This window comes from Triticum urartu, chromosome 4A, assembly GCF_056163025.1.
Source record: "Triticum urartu cultivar PI428250 chromosome 4A, HENAU_Tu73, whole genome shotgun sequence".
NCBI lineage: Eukaryota > Viridiplantae > Streptophyta > Magnoliopsida > Poales > Poaceae > Triticum > Triticum urartu.
The window spans coordinates 97,051,399-97,067,992 of NC_141876.1; the positions used below are offsets into that span (position 1 = coordinate 97,051,399).

Sequence of the window (16,594 nt, forward strand, 5' to 3'; positions counted from 1 at the left end):
CTAGATGCATGCTGGATAGCGGTCGATGTGTGGAGTAATAGTAGTAGATGCAGGCAGGAGTCGGTCTACTTGTCTCGGACGTGATGCCTATATACATGATCATACCTAGATATTCTCATAACTATGCTCAATTCTGTCAATTGCTCAACAGTAATTTGTTCACCCACCGTAAAATACTTATACTCTTGAGAGAAGCCACTAGTGAAACCTATGGCCCCCGGGTCTATCTTCATCATATTAATCTTCCGACACTTAGTTATTTCCGTTGCTTTTTATTTTGCTTTTATTTTATTTTGCATCTTTATCATAAAAATACCAAAAATATTATCCCATCATATCTATCAGATCTCACTCTTGTAAGTGACCGTGTAGGGATTGACAACCCCTTATCGCATTGGTTGCGAGGATTTATTTGTTTTGTGTAGGTACGAGGGACTCGCGCGTAGCCTCCTACTGGATTGATACCTTGGTTCTCAAAAACCGAGGGAAATACTTACGCTACTTTGCTGCATCACCCTTTCCTCTTCAAGGGAAAACCAACGCAGTGCTCAAGAGGTAGCAAGAAGGATTTCTGGCGCCGTTGCCGGGGAGGTCTACGCAAAAGTCAATATACCAAGTACCCATCACAACCCTTATCTCCCGCATTTCATTATTTGCCATTTGCCTCTCGTTTTCCTCTCCCCCACTTCACCCTTGCCGTTTTATTCACCCTCTCTTTTTCGTTCGCCTCTTTTTCGCTTGTTTCTCGTTTGCGCGTGTGTTGGATTGCTTGTTTGTCGCGATGGCTCAAGATAATACCAAATTATGTGACTTTACCAATACCAACAATAATGATTTCCTTAGCACTCCGATTGCTCCTCTTACCGATACTGAATCTTGTGAAATCAATGCTGCTTTGTTGAATCTTGTCATGAAAGATCAATTCACCGGCCTTCCTAGTGAAGATGCCGCTACTTATCTAAATAGCTTCGTTGATTTGTGTGATATGCAAAAGAAGAAAGATATTGATAATGATATTGTTAAATTGAAGCTATTTCCTTTTTCGCTTAGAGATCGTGCTAAAGCTTGGTTTTCGACTTTGCCTAAAAATAGTATTAATTCTTGGAATAAGTGCAAAGATGCTTTCATCTCTAAGTATTTTCCTCCCGCTAAGATCATCTCTCTTAGAAACGATATCATGAATTTTAAGCAACTTGATCATGAACATGTTGCACAAGCTTGGGAGAGGATGAAATTAATGATACGCAATTCCTCCACTCATGGTTTGAATTTGTGGATGATTATACAAAAAAATTTATGCCGAATTGAATTTCGCTTCTGGAAATCTTTTAGATTCGGCTGCGGGAGGCACTTTTATGGAAATCACTTTAGGATAAGCTACTAAACTCCTAGATAATATTATGGTTAATTATTCTCAATGGCACACTGAAAGATCTACTAATAAAAAAATTCATACGATAGAAGAAATTAATGTTTTGAGTGGAAAGATGGATAAACTTATGAAATTATTTGCTAGTAAGAGTGTTTCTTCTGACCCTAATGATATGCCTTTATCTACTTTGATCGAGAATAATAATGAATCTATGGATGTGAATTTTGTTGGTAGGAATAATTTTGGTAACAACGCGTATAGAGGAAACTTTAATCCTAGGCCTTATCCTAGCAATTCCTCTAATAATTATGGTAATTCCTACAATAATTCTTATGGAAATTTTAATAAGATGCCCTCTGAATTTGAGACTAGTGTTAAAGAGTTTATGAATTCGCAAAAGAATTTCAATGCTTTGCTTGAAGAGAAATTGCTTAAAGTTGATGAATTGGCTAGGAACGTTGATAGAATTTCTCTTGATGTTGATTCTTTAAAACTTAGATCTATTCCTCCTAAGCATGATATCAATGATTCTCTCAAATCCATGAGAATTTCCATTGATGAGTGCAAAGAAAGAACCGCTAGGATGCGTGCTAAGAAAGATTGCTTTATGAAAGCGTGTTCTTCAAATTTCTATGAAAATAAAGATGAAGATCTAAAAGTTATTGATGTGTCCCCTATTAAATCTTTGTTTTGCAATATGATGGGACTGAATATGATCCACCTTTACCTAAAAGGCGTTCCAAAAATTTGGAGTTTTTAGATCTTGATGTTAAAATTGATAAAAGTGGAATTGAAGAAATCAAAACCCTAGATATTAATAAACCCACTCTTTTGGATTTCAAAGAATTTAATTATGATAACTAGTCGTCTACCCGTGCGTTTGCACGGGCTAGTACATTTATTGTGGGGTAAAACATAAACTTTCATGAAAGGCACGGATATCAGTTTGCACGGGTTATTTATGGTCTCAATGACGTACTCTTGGATATAAAGATTGCTAAACTTTTTCTTTTGAGAAGCTACAATGTATTTTATAAATTTGTTACTTCAGATTGAATTTGAAATTAGGATTTTTTTTTGTTAACCTTAGTACTTTGCTCGATAGCGATCAATTCTAGGTCTTCTTCAAAAAATTGTTTGGTGAATTGTGTGCTACACAATTAGATTTTGCTATGATTTTTGTTTTTTTGCTATGTTTTTTTGGGGCCTTAATGAATGTACTGTTGGATATAAATATGGGTGCTAAGTATGTTATTTTGAGAAACCACAATTTTTTAAATATTTTTTCTTGAGATTAAAATTAAAAATATTATCATATACCCCTAAACTTACTACTTTGCACGATCAATTCTATAACTCCTTCAAATACTCCTTGGGTAAATTGTATACTCAACAATTAGATTTTGCTATCATCTGTATTTTCTTTTTATGAGTTTCATTTTGTGTAATATACTCCCTTTTTTCGAAATTACTTGACACAGAACTGGATATATTTAGACCGTAATTTATTTGTAGGGAGTTGTGATGTCCATTTAGAATAGAAATTGTATTTTCTGTAGTGAGTTACACTGTGGCTAATGTCCATTTAGATGTGCGCATTTTTATTAGTTACAGATTTTTGGTAGCATGAGCAGCGGGTTTCGGCGGCCGCGGTCGGCGCTGCCGTCGTGTCTAGTGCGCGCCCCTCTGACCGGCGCCATGAGAGCGGCTTCGCCGGTGGATCTCATGGACAGTGCGTGCATCATTAACCTTCTATAGTCCTCCGCGGCGAATCGCATCACATCGCCGGCCGGAGCGCCGGCCATCTGGCCGTTCCCCTTTGCTGTGCGGTACGCCATCTCGGCGGAAGCTGCAATCTCCTCCGGCGCCCGCGTTGCTGAGCGGAGTTTCCTCATGCAGCAGCAGCGGCGGCAACTCCTATCCATCTACCAAAGAAAGTGGCATTATCTTATCCATTCAGTATGTATCTTTTCCTCTTTACTGTGTGTTTGCACGAACAGGTGCATATCTCCCTTTGCCTTACCATTTCCTCTTTGTATTAAATAAATTTGAGCAGCGTATGTTTGCATCTTGCTGTAAAGTGTACTTGAGAGACGATGGTAGAGGAGCCATCAAGGAAATTGCTGGCAGATGCAGCTACAAAATTACTTGTTCCAGTATTTTCTATTATTTGTGAAATTGGATATGACTGGTAGGCTATGTAAGAAAGAAATTTTATAGTAATTGAGAAAATGATCTTGGTTCTTCAATGGCTCTGTAACTTTAGAGCCACGTCCCTAATGCATACATATATAACTGGTATTGATCTTGTCAAATCAGTTGTTAGCCCTTGCTCGCATATTTTTGTTTACCTGTAAATGCAGAGAGAAGTACCTTGCTGACAAATATAATATTTCAGAGATAACCATTTAAAACAATTTTAAAAACCAATTTAAAACAGTTAAGGCTGCTATGTCTTTCTAGAAAAAAAAGGCTACTATGTCTGCAACACATTATATTTGGTCATTTAAGAATGTTTGTATTTGTTCTTAACTTCTAATTCTAGTTATTAAAAAATATCTATAATATATCCTTGTAAACAATGTTTTTTGCAACCTTGTCGGATGGACGCTCTTCATCTGATATAAGTATCCGCAATCCATTTCTGCTGGAAACCCTTGACATTGCAACATAGAGTTGGCCATGTGTGAACACTTGCCTTTCTAAGTAGAGTCCAACCTTTTTGAGAGATTGCCCCTGACTTTTGTTTATTGTCATAGCAAAGCACACTGATATTGGGTATTGTCTCCTTTTCAGAATGAAAGGCCATTTTGAATCACTTGGTGACATAATAATTCGTGGGATGTAAACTTTGTCACCAATGTTAGTACCTGTTATGACCTGGCCTTCGATGAAACGCTTTACTAGCTGTGTTATTGTTAGTCTTGTCCCATTGCAAAGTCCTGCACTTTGATTGATGTTCCTCATAAGCATTACTGGTAATCCTATTTTCAGCCTCAGTTCATGATCTGGTATTCCAGAAAATGTTAGACTATTTAGAAATTCAGTTGGGTACAACATATCTTTGTCTTCCACCGTAGACATTGCCTTGCATGTTGTATCTGAACTGAGATAGGTTACCTCTTCAGGAATTTGACTCATGATGTAGGTGTTAATCTGGTCAACAGTCTCGTTCCTTGGGCACAGGATCGCTCTTTCCTCTAGGTATGTTCTATCAGTGTACTTGTTGTGTAATTCAAGGTATGTGTTATTAACTATAGATGCTTTTGGGTCATCTCCTTTATTTAAAATAAGGTCTTCTGGGATGCTAACCCAGTCTTCATCATCTATTGTTGCTGTTGTGTCATCGCCGATGTTTAGTATCCAGTTTGCAAATTCAGCTGTCTTTGCTTTCTCTTCTGGACTACCTTCGGATGAATTCAGACGCATATTTTCTGTGAGTAGGTACTCCTCAAAGTTCTTCCATAGGTAGGATCTCTTTATAGATGCCGAAATGATATGTTCCCTTTTCCCCTTTGGTATATAACTGGTAGGATTTGTCTGAAGTCACCTCCCAAGACTACTGTCATTCCACCAAACGGTCTATGCTCGGCATCCTCATTTGTGAATCGAAGTATGTCTCTCAAACTCTTGTCTAATGCCTCAAAACAGTGCTTGTGTGTCATAGGTGCTTCATCCCATATTATCAGTGAAGTTTTCTTTATTAGTTCCGCGAGAAATGTTCCTTGCTTGATGTTGCATGTCGACTCGTTTGTGATTTTGAGCGGAATGTGAAATCTTGAATGAGTTGTTCTTCCACCCTGTAAAAGAAGTGCTGCTATACCACTTGAAGCTACTGCTAGAACTATTTTTCCTTCGGATCTTAATTTTGTCGTGACTGCTTTCCACAGAAATGTCTTTCCAGTTCCACCATATCCATCAACGAAAATCAGTTTTCCACAACTGCTGCTAACTGATTCTATTATAACATCAAAAGCCATCCTCTGATCTTGATTTAGCTTTTGTAGTAACTCTGTGTGCTCTATTCTTAAAGAATCTTTATCGTAGTTTAGTTCCTCATTTACTAATCTATTATTTATATCTTGAAGAATCGAACTATCTGGTAGTGGCATTCCTGGAAAATCTTTGAGGGACTTACCACCTTTAGCCAATAGCTGTTCGATCTCTGCCAAGAGGAGGCTCTTTATTTGCAATGAGTTGAGTTCTAGGGCCTGAAAATTGAGTATTCTTCTTTGCCGACGTTGGATGTCCTCAGATAGTAACTCCCAGTTTGTTTGCCACAACTTTGCAGGATCAGTCACCTCGCAAAATAAAAGTATTGTGCAGAAAAGTTGGCGCATTTGAGGAGCAGAGGCCCAATGGGATGCTTCCTTGATGCAGTCATCCCACTCCTTGTCGTCATTAAGTAGCCCAAGAGCATAACATGCAGATTTGTATGTTGGATGTACAACCCCATCAACTGTTCGGATTTCTTCATAGGATCTGCATCCTTTCACGGTATTTAGAAGCATTCTCAAGTAGTATTTTTCACCGCTTATTGGTTGTGCATAGTAAATCCTGCCTATTGTTTTTTACCACCACGTCTTTTCCTCCATTCTTTCTCTTTTGCATGCCAAGTCCATTTGGTTGGAAACTGTGCATACGTCAAACTGCGAGCTTCCTCATGCAATTGGTTGGCTGTCATCCATTCTGTGAACATTGTCTTTTCTATGTTAGGCCGAGATATGATTTTATCTAAATCCATCGAGTCTGGGAATACCACAACATGTTCATTTTCTAGGTGAAATTGTAACCTTTCAACCGCAGGCTCTCTATACTGAAGAGGAAACTGAAATATGCGCCATGCGGCTTCACATCCAGATATGTACCGAGCATCAAGGTATCTCTTGATTTCGTCGTCCCTGTTTGTTAATTTGACACCTCTTGTTTCTCTTTGTTTCTCTTCTGTTTCTATTAATACAGTTGTTCGATCTTCTCCTTTGTGGATGTATTTGAATAAATAATTTATAGACCTTGATCTGTTGCACCATTCAACATTTATGTGGGCTTGATACTTGACCAGTATGTTTCTATTGTATGGCACAACAAATCTATTGTCTAGCTTCACTCCGTTTTTGTCCACAGTATTGCCATCATCTCGTCTTCTATATACTGGATAGTTATCTTCATCTATTGTAGTTTCAGTGCAAAAACTCTTGGGGAAATGTTTGGCACAACTTTTATCGACCATGCATGGTGATTTTGGGTGTGCTTGACCACAGGGACCATGTATCATGTAATTTTGCACTGCTTCATACCCATCTGGATCACTATTCTTGTCAGGAATTTCGGCTGATATGATTTTGTCGATCTGGGAAGGACTGGGATCTTTATCATCTGGATGTAGAAACACCAGTATATGTGCATGAGGGAGGCCTCTTTTTTGGAACTCTATCGTGTAGACAACTGCATGCAAGTAAAGAAATTTGAGAAGAAATGATTTAGGACAATCACCTAGGCAATAGTAAATCTGTAGTTGGTTGGTAAACTTACTCGCAATTGTTTGTCCGAAACACTTCTCGTTCTTTATGTCATTCATAAGTTCCTTCAGTTTTAACATGAATACTCTGGCAACAATGTCTGGACGATCTTCAGGTTTCTGGCCTGGAATTAGATCCAGCATATCCTGTATTTCCGGCCATTTTGGATTGCATGTAAAGTGATGAAGAGATCAGGATAGCCAGCCCAACGACAAATCGCCATGGCATCTTGGTAGTTTTGCTGCTTATTTCTAGGGCTACCATTATATGTTGAGGGTAGTATGATTCTTTGGCCAACTTGTTCAGTTCGTGTATCTCCATTTTCTATTGCATCATGCAGTCCTCTCTATAGTTCTGTCCTCAGCTTACCTTGGTTTGTCCTGTACCAATTTAGTCTCCATTGTTCAATGCACGTTGCTGCATCAACTAAGAACTATAGGAACAAACGTCCACTCATTTGCAAGGTTGTTGCTTGGTTAAGACGTTGTTGGATGCGATATGCATAAAACTCCAGCATTGTTACATACTTTCTCTTACCTTTGTCGCCTCTCTTTTTTTGATACTCTATTTCTGGTCTGAACCCATCTTCTCCATATGGAAAAAAGCAAGGGGTATTGCATTGACATATAGCTTGGGTGCAACTCTGAAATCCTCTGTAACATTCTGTCTTTGGTCTCAATTATTATATCAAATTCATTATTTTCTCCATCTTGTTCCCCGATAATTAGTGCTGCAACTTCTGAGGCAGATGAGAGGTTGTATTGCCGTCCATCTTTCGACCTTTTGTTGATCAATCTTAGTCTTACATCTTTAATATCTCGGTTTTCAAACCTGTCCCTTGCCATACGAAACGATTTGACTAAAACATTGTGCTCATCTAGCATCTCTAGTAGACCTTTGACAATGTTTTCATCTGGCTTTGTCTTACTCTCCATTGAAGTTGATGCAGTAATCCTGTTACGCACTTCATTTTCTGTGTCATGTATGTACAATTGGGCAAATTTTGGTTTCGTCACATCATCTTTAGGAAGTAAAGTGCCAATCTGATGGTAGTTTTGGTCATTCAAACGGAAAACATATGGTCCAGGTGTCTGCTTATTAATTTCATAGTCAACCTTTCCTCCCATTGAAGTGAACGCGAACATGGAGTTGTACAACCTGATGTTCTGGCGAAAATTGGATGACTCTCCTCTTTCATTGTAACATAGTAGCTGTCGGAGATACAACGGAGCTTGCTTCAGTGGTGGTAATTTAATTTTCCCTTCCTTGCAGCAGAGACCAAATTTTGGAACTGTGATGTTATGTGTGTTTGTGCTTCTCTCTCCATGCCACATAATGGCATTGCAAAATTCACAAACGCAATTTGGTTTTCCCAAATTTGAAACTTGAGTGACATCCTTTGCTATATTTGATACTTCACAGCGAAAATCTGTTTCTGAGCTCGAGCTCAGCTGATCCCTATATCTACGCCGGTGGTCCGCGTTAAGATCCGTGCGTCTTCCTGTATTGCGTTACCGTACATGGAGTTTCTCCCCGCGCCGCAGTCGGTCATTTATTGAGCCGCGCCGTTGCCCAGCCGTAGAGGTACAGGATGGCAAGAGATGGCTCGGCTTATCAACTGAGCCACATGAGCCGTATGTGTCCGTTCACCACCCAACGGCGTCGTCCGGTAATAATTGCCCCAGCTACTTAAGTCCACTCTCCATCCACCCACCGCTTCCATTTATTTTCTCCAAGCATTCTCAGTGCTCATCCACCCCCATCTGCAATCTCATCCTCTCCGCCATGTCTGCCTCGTCGTCAACTTCTCTCCCCGTCCCATGGGATTGGCCCCTCCCTCTCATGCCTTGCCCATTCTGCGGGGACCAGGTCGTCACCAACGTAGCGAGATCTGGTCAGTAGGCAGGGGATCGGTTCTACAAATGCGTGGTGTACGATGTAAGTTTCTGTTTTCACTTAGAAAGTCGTCGCAATCGACGGATCAGTCTGCTAATCTCATGCTCGGCTAATGCTTGATCGATACCACACCTCTGTCTTTTGCTGTCCTTATTCGTTTCCTTTCCCTTTTCAGCTGGAGTATCTCTTTCCTTTTTCGTCTAGCTTCCTTCCTTGCTGCTCTGATAATATCTAATTGACTATCATTAGATTCTACTGTCGCAAGCTGTGAGGTTCCTTGCTTAGGTATTTGTATTGTTTGATCACCCAATATATTGCTGCATTATATTTTGGTATCATTTGAGTAATCCAGGAAAATTAATGGCTATATAATTATTTTTTGGTATTGGGGTAATGAATACCTTCTGTTGTTTTGATTTGGTCCACCGTTACTTCGACGCAAGTTGAGTGCAGCTAGTGAATCCTGAAATGAGGGAAAAATTGTAACGCTTTGTTTGAGAGCAACAACATGCAGATAGAATTAAGTATATGGAAGTTAGCAGTATTTCCTTTCTGGAGGCAAAGATCTGGCATGTACCCCATGTTTTATTTCTCACTGAATATTTAACCTTGACTGTAGAAATTAAAATCTATTCCTCATTGGGAACATCACAAAAAAAATTAAGTACATGCTAGTGAGGACATCTTATAAGCACCTGATTCCTTTTCTGCTGAAGTATTTCTTTCCTTTTCCGTGCAGCATCCTTCATTGCTGCTCTAATGATGTCTGGTTGATTATCATTAGATTGTAGAGTGGCAAGTTTGGAGGTTGCTTTGTCAGGTCTTTCATTGCTGCATTAGATTTTGGTGCCATTTTAATAATCTAGGTAAATTAATGGGTATAAAATTGTTTTTATATTGTGGTAACGAATACCTATTGTTGTTTTTGTCGAGTCCATTGCGAGTTCGACGCATGCTGACTGCAGGTAGTTAATCCTGAAAAATATGAGGGAAAAATGTAAGGATTTTGTCCAAGAACAACAACATGCAAAGAGTATCAAGTATTTTGATAGTTGACCCGTGCACTTGGATGGGCTATTATCATATTGATAGTCGAAATCCAATCATATTTAACTTTCTTAGAATTTTATTCCTTATCGGGGTTATCACAAAGTATGTAAGCAGTAAATGATAGTGAGGACATCTTGTAAGCACCTTATTTTACTTGTCCGGAAATTCTTAGTTGCTGACGATAAGTTTAATGTATACATGTCAGGTACCACATTGTTTTGAAGGATGTTGTCTGGATCAATCAGTTTCCTGGAAATATTCCTGTTCTCCTACTGATAGTATGCCAACAAAGAATTGTAGATCATGTACATGTGTTATTACCTTTTAAGCACAGGACATACTATATGGTTTGTAATTGGCAAACTAATTTTGATGTTTGTTCATCAATTTCTCTGTAGTTGCAATTAACAAAGCATATGTGATGAGATTACGGAGTTGATGCATATAATAGTGGAAGTTGGTAATGAATACCTGCAAGTACTGGCACACAACCTATTCGCTCCTTACTGCTTGCCGTGTAAGGATTAATTATCGCCTGTACGTGATGTAGGATGAGATCAGAGGTGCTGTCTTGCCGGGATGAAGGATGTGATCGGCGGCGAGACGAATTGACTTGATACTATATTTTACCAAAAAAAATTACCAAAAGAGAGATAAGAGGATTTTGTTGTGTAGAATTTGTCACGCGTACGTTTAGATCTGAGCAGTTAGTCTTAGCGATGTATGTCTTATATATGCACGTCTCCGTTCCATACACGTATAGTCTATGTATTTCATTCAAATTTCTATCCGTGTGTTTAACCATCCAGAACTCGTGCTTATCTACATGTCTTCATGGAAAAACCAATATTTAATTCCAGTCTAAACTTGAGTCATGGTCGGCCACGCATGATAGGGCTAGATGGCAAGACGGAATGCAGTGCGTACTGGAGCATGTGCGTCAGAGCTAAGCGACAGGTAGAATGGGTTATGCCCCAGGCTTAGTGTATGAGAAATCTCTATGTACGCTAGGGTGACAGGTAGAATTGATTATGCCCCAGGATTAGTGTATGTGAAATCTCTATGCACGCAACACAGGTCAAGCTGAAAACTAACTTCAGGAAATCACTGAATCAGGACCTCCTTTGTAAACGTGTGTGCCCAACCAAGCTAGCAAAGCAAACAAATTGATTGATTCTGTAGGGAGGTTAGTCGTACCAAAAAGCTATCTGATCCATGTAAAAAAGGGTAGCTGATCAATCCCTCCACCGGCTAGCTTGGGGAGGCTAGCACATATGAAGAGAGCACCCTAATTAATTCCTACCAGAGTTGGCACCTGGTACAAATTTGGCGAACAGGATGGATAAACTCCACTGCTGTTTCTAATTAAAAGGGATGCACTTACGGAGAGAAATCAACTGTTTCTAATTAAAAGGGATGCACTTACGGAGAGAAATCAGTTCCTGATGCTGGCGATCAAATGCTACAACAGAATCAAATATGGACTCAACCATGAACCACAGAATTGTTCTTTTAGCTGTCATGCTTTCTTCATATAGCAAGCAACTAAGGTAACTAAGATTGAATTGTTTTAGACTATTCAGAATTACACCAAACATTTACTTCTGAATAATAGAGAGAATAATAACTTACTAACACAAAGGTATGCCTTTACATTTATTACAAATATCTTAAACAATGACGAAGTTCATATAAAGTACAAATGTGATTTTCCCATCTATTGTACTACATCCTAAATTAACAGATCTCCACTAATTAGTGACTTGTCTTTCGAGTCCTTAATACACCAGACTTCTGAATGCCTTTGCTCAGTGATTTTTTATCGACACAACTAAGCCTTGTCCTAGGCCTTGAATCATTGTGCTCCTGATCAACACCGACGCATTTGCGTACAACACGCTTCCTCTTGGGGCTTGATTCCATATATTTGGATTTGTTTATTTCCTGACTACCTTTAGCTTTTGATTCATCGTCAAGATGTGTAGCACGACCTGTGCTCCGTCTCCTACCCCTTTTAGTCTGGTCAATAGTGAGTTCATCATCCTCTGATTCTTGCTTTATAGTTTTTGAAAGTGATAATTTGTTCACTTGCTCCTGCGAACATTTATACCAGTTAGAGAGGTGTACAACAACTATGAAAGAACATGAAAATGCACCAAGAAACTTACATGGTTATCATTCTGAATTCCTTTCTTCTTAGATCCCTTATCAACACCAGTAAGCGTTATGCTGGTCTTTGAATAATTCTCAGTTCCATCTTTTTCGGAATCTTCATCTTCAGTAATGCTTATTGTACGCTTTCTTTTGGGGCTAGATTCCTTGAATTTGCATTCATCTTTCTCTTGGCTATCCTCTTCTGATTCTTCATCAGAATGTACAACGCGACATGTGTTCCTAGTCCTAGACTTTTTAGTGCCCTTCGTAGTGTTCTACAAAAACATGACAAATTGAGTTAGTTTCCATAAACATTCATTGTAAAATATGGCACGCACATATACAAAATGTTATGGAGCATCGTAGTACAAATAGACGATACCTGTTCAACATTAACGTGTTGTACCGATGAATCTTCTTCAGAGTCCATAAAAAATATTCTATGAACAGTGTAATCTTGGTAACCGTACTTGAAATTATAGTCATTCAGTCTGAACTGAAAAATCAATCTCTGCCCACATATTTTCTGAATTTTTTTTGCCTGCTCATGGATATCACAGTCATCCCTATCTATCAAGAATCTTGCAGATTGCTTAATCAGTTTTTTTGCTTCTGTCTCAAACATGGTGCAAGTTGTTGTTGCAGTATGATCACATATCTCTAGCTTAAGTTTGTACCTAGTAACAAAATGACACATCTGGTAAGTGGAGGATAAATTACTACCTAAAACATGAGATATTATCAAATTTACCTTGGACATGTCTTCTCAGGTTCTTTCTCACATTTTGGACAATAGAAGTGATTCCCTTCTTTTTGTAGTTTTTTGTTACATTTGCCGCATCCTATGTAGTACCACTCATCTGATGTATCAATTGACTTAATGGTTGCATCTGCAGTATAGAACTTTTCCTGTCCATTGTAGGTTAAATTAGCACATAAAACATATGAAAAAAGAATTTAAAAGTTAATCATAAATACCTGTTTTTCAGATTCATATGCAATTTCAGTTATTTCTCTTAGTGTCTTTCTGTTATAGAGCATTTGTTCTTGAATTGTTCCTTGCAAGTGGGCTTCCGGCCCTGTTTCCTCTATGATATCATCTTCCAAGCAATACCTATTTTCGCATGAGGTAAGTATCCATGTACATGACTAAATAGGATTTCTTCATATTATTGCGGAAAAACGGTTGCACCTCGTTTGGAGCTCAGCTGTTTCAAGGATATCCAAATCGATATATACTTTGGTCGCACCTGTAGATGACAGCGAGTACTCTGCAAGCACTTGATATTAAATTTCGAATACAAAAAAGACATGCATAACACTACTTACCCTTGATTGATATAAATACAAACCTTTCAATTTTCTGACCGTTGTTGATGTTACTATGACAACATGTCCCATAGAATCTTCATCAATTTGGTCAACCTTATTGCCCCAGAGTCTAATATTAACTTTTTGATCCCTGTATATTCCAACAGACATGACTATGAGCAGCCATGATATTTTATTCATACAATTTTATTTAAGTGTACTTACTCAATTCGAAGTACAATATCTCGAATCTTGGAAATCCCAGGAGTTGTCTCCGTCTCTTCAATATTCCCTATATAACTTGCTACCCCAATGACATCTGCTAAATAAGATGGTATTAATATGTGGTGAAGATTCAAGTTAATAATTTAAACAAATACAATCATACAGGATAAGTACATCCTCTGGCCATCTCTTCTGGAAAGAACTTCAACACTACAAAACATGAAACTTTGTTCTGCTATTCTGATATTTTTAAGTCCCTTAATCTCTTGAATTTTTGTTGTGTGCAAGAAGTTAATAATCTTGTCGCCTTCAACTGGACGGAAATTCATGGCAGATGTAACCTTGAAATTTGCTATCATGTAGACTAAACCTTCTTGGATCAATGGCCTGAACTTGTTAACCATATGTTTTATTACCTTCGCATGTATCATAGTGCCCTGAAACATTATAATGCAGCGAGAAGATGCATTGGTATTTAAATTATAGTGACCTATTTATGTTGAAAAAAAAATCCTTTTACCAATAAACTGACCTGTTCATCAAGCAGTATCATGTCAAGGCTAATTAGTTCATTGTTATTGAGGTTAATGGCGTCCCATAGCCTAATTACACTGACCTTCACTTTCCAGGAATCCTTCCCATTGTTAATCGCATCGAGCATATCGTATGCCATTGTTTCAATTGAAAACAAAAGAATTTGACCTGTAAGCGAACAGTGAAGATTAGAACTTGTTATAGTCTTAGCCAAATCAAAGACTTTATAATCGGAAAGAAAGATTAGTTTGTATGACATAGTAAGTGCAAAGCCTAACAATGTGATTGAACCAACAGAAAAAATAATCATCTAAAAATTGGGTGAAAAGCAACTGAACAGAGGCAACTATCGCACCTAATAGGAGAATCTGACCAATGACGATGCTGACAACGAACAGAGCCTCCTTGATTTGAGATGGTCTATGTTAGGCTGCAGGCTTAATTTATAAGCTAGCCTTATGGGCTTAGTTCTGCCCCGAGCCGATCTCTGTGACGTATCCAAAGAGCATACGTGAGAAGATTAGATTTGAAATTGAATCCTTAGATTTTTTTTGAATCCAATCTAGCAAAAAGAAAATCAATGTGAGAAGGGGAACCTGATCCACATGAGGAAAATAATTTATTGCGATAACCTCGTTGAGCGCAGGAGATCCACGCCCCAACGTCCTTGCTGCAATTTGAGGTGAGGATAGAAGAGTCCTTGATGCAATTTGAAGTGAGGATAAAAGAGTCCTTGCTGCAATTTGAGGTGAGGAGAGAAGAGACCTGAGAGTTTGAGAGAAAGAGAGAGACGTGATTGAGAGAGGGATCCATGCCCAAATTCCTTGCTCCAATTTGAGAGACATGGATCTGGTCATCATGGGGAGATGCGGAGAGACCTGGGAGTTCAAGAGAGAGAGAGAGAGATGAGATTGAGAAAGAAATTAGGATTGGTTTAGGTCTCCTTTTTTGTGAACGGGGGTCTCTTTTTTATTTGGTAATGGAAGAGACGGTGGAGAGCGCTACGGGCCTTTTCTTGACTCACGGCGCTATGGGCCTTTTCTTCTGACTCAGCCGTCCAATGATTTTGGGCTTTGTGAATCAGTCTGTTTAATAAGCGAACTTAATTTTTTCAGCCTCAAATTGTATGGGTTAATCTAGACCGTAATAACTCGGTCCCATCATTAGATGTATGGCTCCAATTTTCTAATTAATGTGGGAATTATTAGGGAGTCGCTAATTAGTATAGGTATAGATAGATTCTCTCTTATTTTACAAGGTTTACATGAAGAGGGAGAATGCCGGCACCTGGAATTCTGGGCTGGAAAAGGAGCAAATATTAGAGACCTATTCTGCACAACTCCAAAAGTCCTGAAACTCCACGGAAGTTATTTTCAGAATATATAAAAAATATTGAGCGGAAGAAATACCAGAGGGGGGCCACCCACCAGGCACGAGGGTGGGGGGCGCGCCCTACCCCCATGGGCGCGCCCCCTACCTCGTGGGCCCCCTGGTGGCCCTCCGGTGGCCATCTTCTGCTATATGAAGTCTTTTGTCCGAAGAAAAATCATAAGCAAGCTTTCGGGACGAGACTCCGCCGCCACGAGGCGGAACCTTGGCGGAACCAATCTAGGGCTCTAGCGGAGTTGTTCTGCCGGGGACACTTCCCTTCGGGAGGGGGAAAACATCGTCATCGTCATCACTAACACTCCTCTCATCGGGAGGGGGTCAATCTCCATCAACATCTTCACCAGCACCATCTCCTCTCATACCCTAGTTCATCTCTTGTATCCAATTCTTGTCTCTAAGTCTGGAATTGGTACCTGTAGGTTGCTAGTAGTGTTGATTACTCCTTGTAGTTGATGCTAGTTGGTTTATTTGGTGGAAGATCATATGTTCAGATCCTTTATGCATATTAATACTCCCATGATTATAAACATGAATATGATTTGTGAGTAGTTATGTTTGTTCCTTAGGACATGGGAGAAGTCTTGGTATTAATAGTCGTGTGAATTTGGTATTCGTTCGATATTTTGATGAGATGTATGTTGTCTCTCCTCTAGTAGTGTCATGTGAACGTCGACTACATGACACTTCACCATTATTTGGGCCTAGAGGAAGGCATTGGGAAGTAATAAGTAGATGATGGGTTGCTAGAGTGACAGAAGCTTAAACCCTAGTTTATGCGTTGCTTCGTAAGGGGCTGATTTGGATCCATATGTTTCATGCTATGGTTAGGTTTACCTTAATACTTCTTTTGTAGTTGCAGATGCTTGCAATAGAAGTTAATCATAAGTGGGATGCTTTTCCAAGTAAGGAAAACACCCAAGCACCGGTCCACCCACATACCAAATTATCAAAGTATCGAACGCGAATCATATGAACGTGATGAAAACTAGCTTGACGATAATTCCCATGTGTCCTCGGGAGCGCTTTTCTCTATATAAGAGTTTGTTTAGGCTTCTCCTTTGCTACAAAAAGGATTGAGTCACCTTGCTTCACTTTATTTACTTTTGCTCGTTACAAATTATCTTATCACAAAACTATCTGTTAC

General features: G+C 39.1%; 2 protein-coding genes and 1 pseudogene across 7 annotated transcripts; 1 reads left to right on the forward strand and 2 right to left on the reverse strand.

The window, feature by feature from the left end:
- Window positions 1–801: 801 nt before the first annotated feature.
- On the forward strand, window positions 802–10,305 carry LOC125550924 (uncharacterized). 3 transcript variants are annotated; one of them, XM_087517872.1, is made up of 9 exons: window positions 807–3,331; window positions 4,521–4,576; window positions 4,667–4,808; window positions 4,906–4,985; window positions 5,461–5,568; window positions 5,664–5,869; window positions 6,153–6,251; window positions 6,634–8,829; window positions 10,043–10,305. In XM_087517872.1, the coding sequence occupies exons 1-6, from the start codon at window positions 3,266–3,268 to the stop codon at window positions 5,683–5,685; spliced, it is 474 nt and encodes a 157-aa protein (XP_087373998.1). In that variant the 5' UTR covers window positions 807–3,265; the 3' UTR covers window positions 5,686–5,869; window positions 6,153–6,251; window positions 6,634–8,829; window positions 10,043–10,305. The 3 variants fall into 3 exon arrangements, with proteins under 3 accessions (XP_087373999.1, XP_087373998.1, XP_087374000.1); XM_087517873.1 differs by having other exon boundaries at window positions 802–3,331; window positions 4,521–4,612; window positions 4,733–4,808; window positions 5,664–6,251; XM_087517874.1 differs by having other exon boundaries at window positions 813–3,331; window positions 4,733–4,808; window positions 5,664–6,251.
- On the reverse strand, window positions 7,022–8,225 carry LOC147974955 (uncharacterized; annotated as a pseudogene).
- Window positions 10,306–11,446: 1,141 nt separating the features above from the next.
- On the reverse strand, window positions 11,447–15,015 carry LOC125550923 (replication protein A 70 kDa DNA-binding subunit B). 4 transcript variants are annotated; one of them, XM_048714048.2, is made up of 13 exons: window positions 14,827–15,015; window positions 14,658–14,731; window positions 14,417–14,548; window positions 14,060–14,229; window positions 13,691–13,964; window positions 13,528–13,621; window positions 13,344–13,453; window positions 13,184–13,262; window positions 12,970–13,105; window positions 12,743–12,900; window positions 12,374–12,668; window positions 12,006–12,266; window positions 11,447–11,931 (listed from the first exon to the last, which is right to left on the reverse strand). In XM_048714048.2, exons 4-13 carry the CDS (start codon window positions 14,198–14,200, stop codon window positions 11,593–11,595), a joined length of 1,887 nt encoding a protein of 628 aa, XP_048570005.1. In that variant the 5' UTR covers window positions 14,201–14,229; window positions 14,417–14,548; window positions 14,658–14,731; window positions 14,827–15,015; the 3' UTR covers window positions 11,447–11,592. The 4 variants fall into 4 exon arrangements, with proteins under 4 accessions (XP_048570005.1, XP_048570004.1, XP_048570003.1 ...); XM_048714047.2 differs by having other exon boundaries at window positions 14,694–15,015; XM_048714046.2 differs by having other exon boundaries at window positions 14,417–14,623; window positions 14,694–15,015.
- Window positions 15,016–16,594: the final 1,579 nt, after the last annotated feature.

Excerpts from the sequence above, each read along its gene's own strand:
- LOC125550924 (XM_087517872.1), top strand. The coding sequence starts at position 3,266 with ATGCAGCAGCAGCGGCGGCAACTCCTATCCATCTACCAAAGAAAGTGG. Across the intron at positions 4,577-4,666 it reads AGGATCGCTCTTTCCTCTAG|GTCTTCTGGGATGCTAACCC; the intron begins GTATGTTCTATC and ends ATTTAAAATAAG. Across the intron at positions 4,986-5,460 it reads ATCCTCATTTGTGAATCGAA|AATCGAACTATCTGGTAGTG; the intron begins GTATGTCTCTCA and ends TATATCTTGAAG.
- LOC125550923 (XM_048714048.2), bottom strand. The coding sequence starts at position 14,200 with ATGGCATACGATATGCTCGATGCGATTAACAATGGGAAGGATTCCTGG. Across the intron at positions 13,106-13,183 it reads ACAGCTGAGCTCCAAACGAG|GTATTGCTTGGAAGATGATA; the intron begins GTGCAACCGTTT and ends ATGCGAAAATAG. Across the intron at positions 12,267-12,373 it reads AACACGTTAATGTTGAACAG|AACACTACGAAGGGCACTAA; the intron begins GTATCGTCTATT and ends ATGTTTTTGTAG.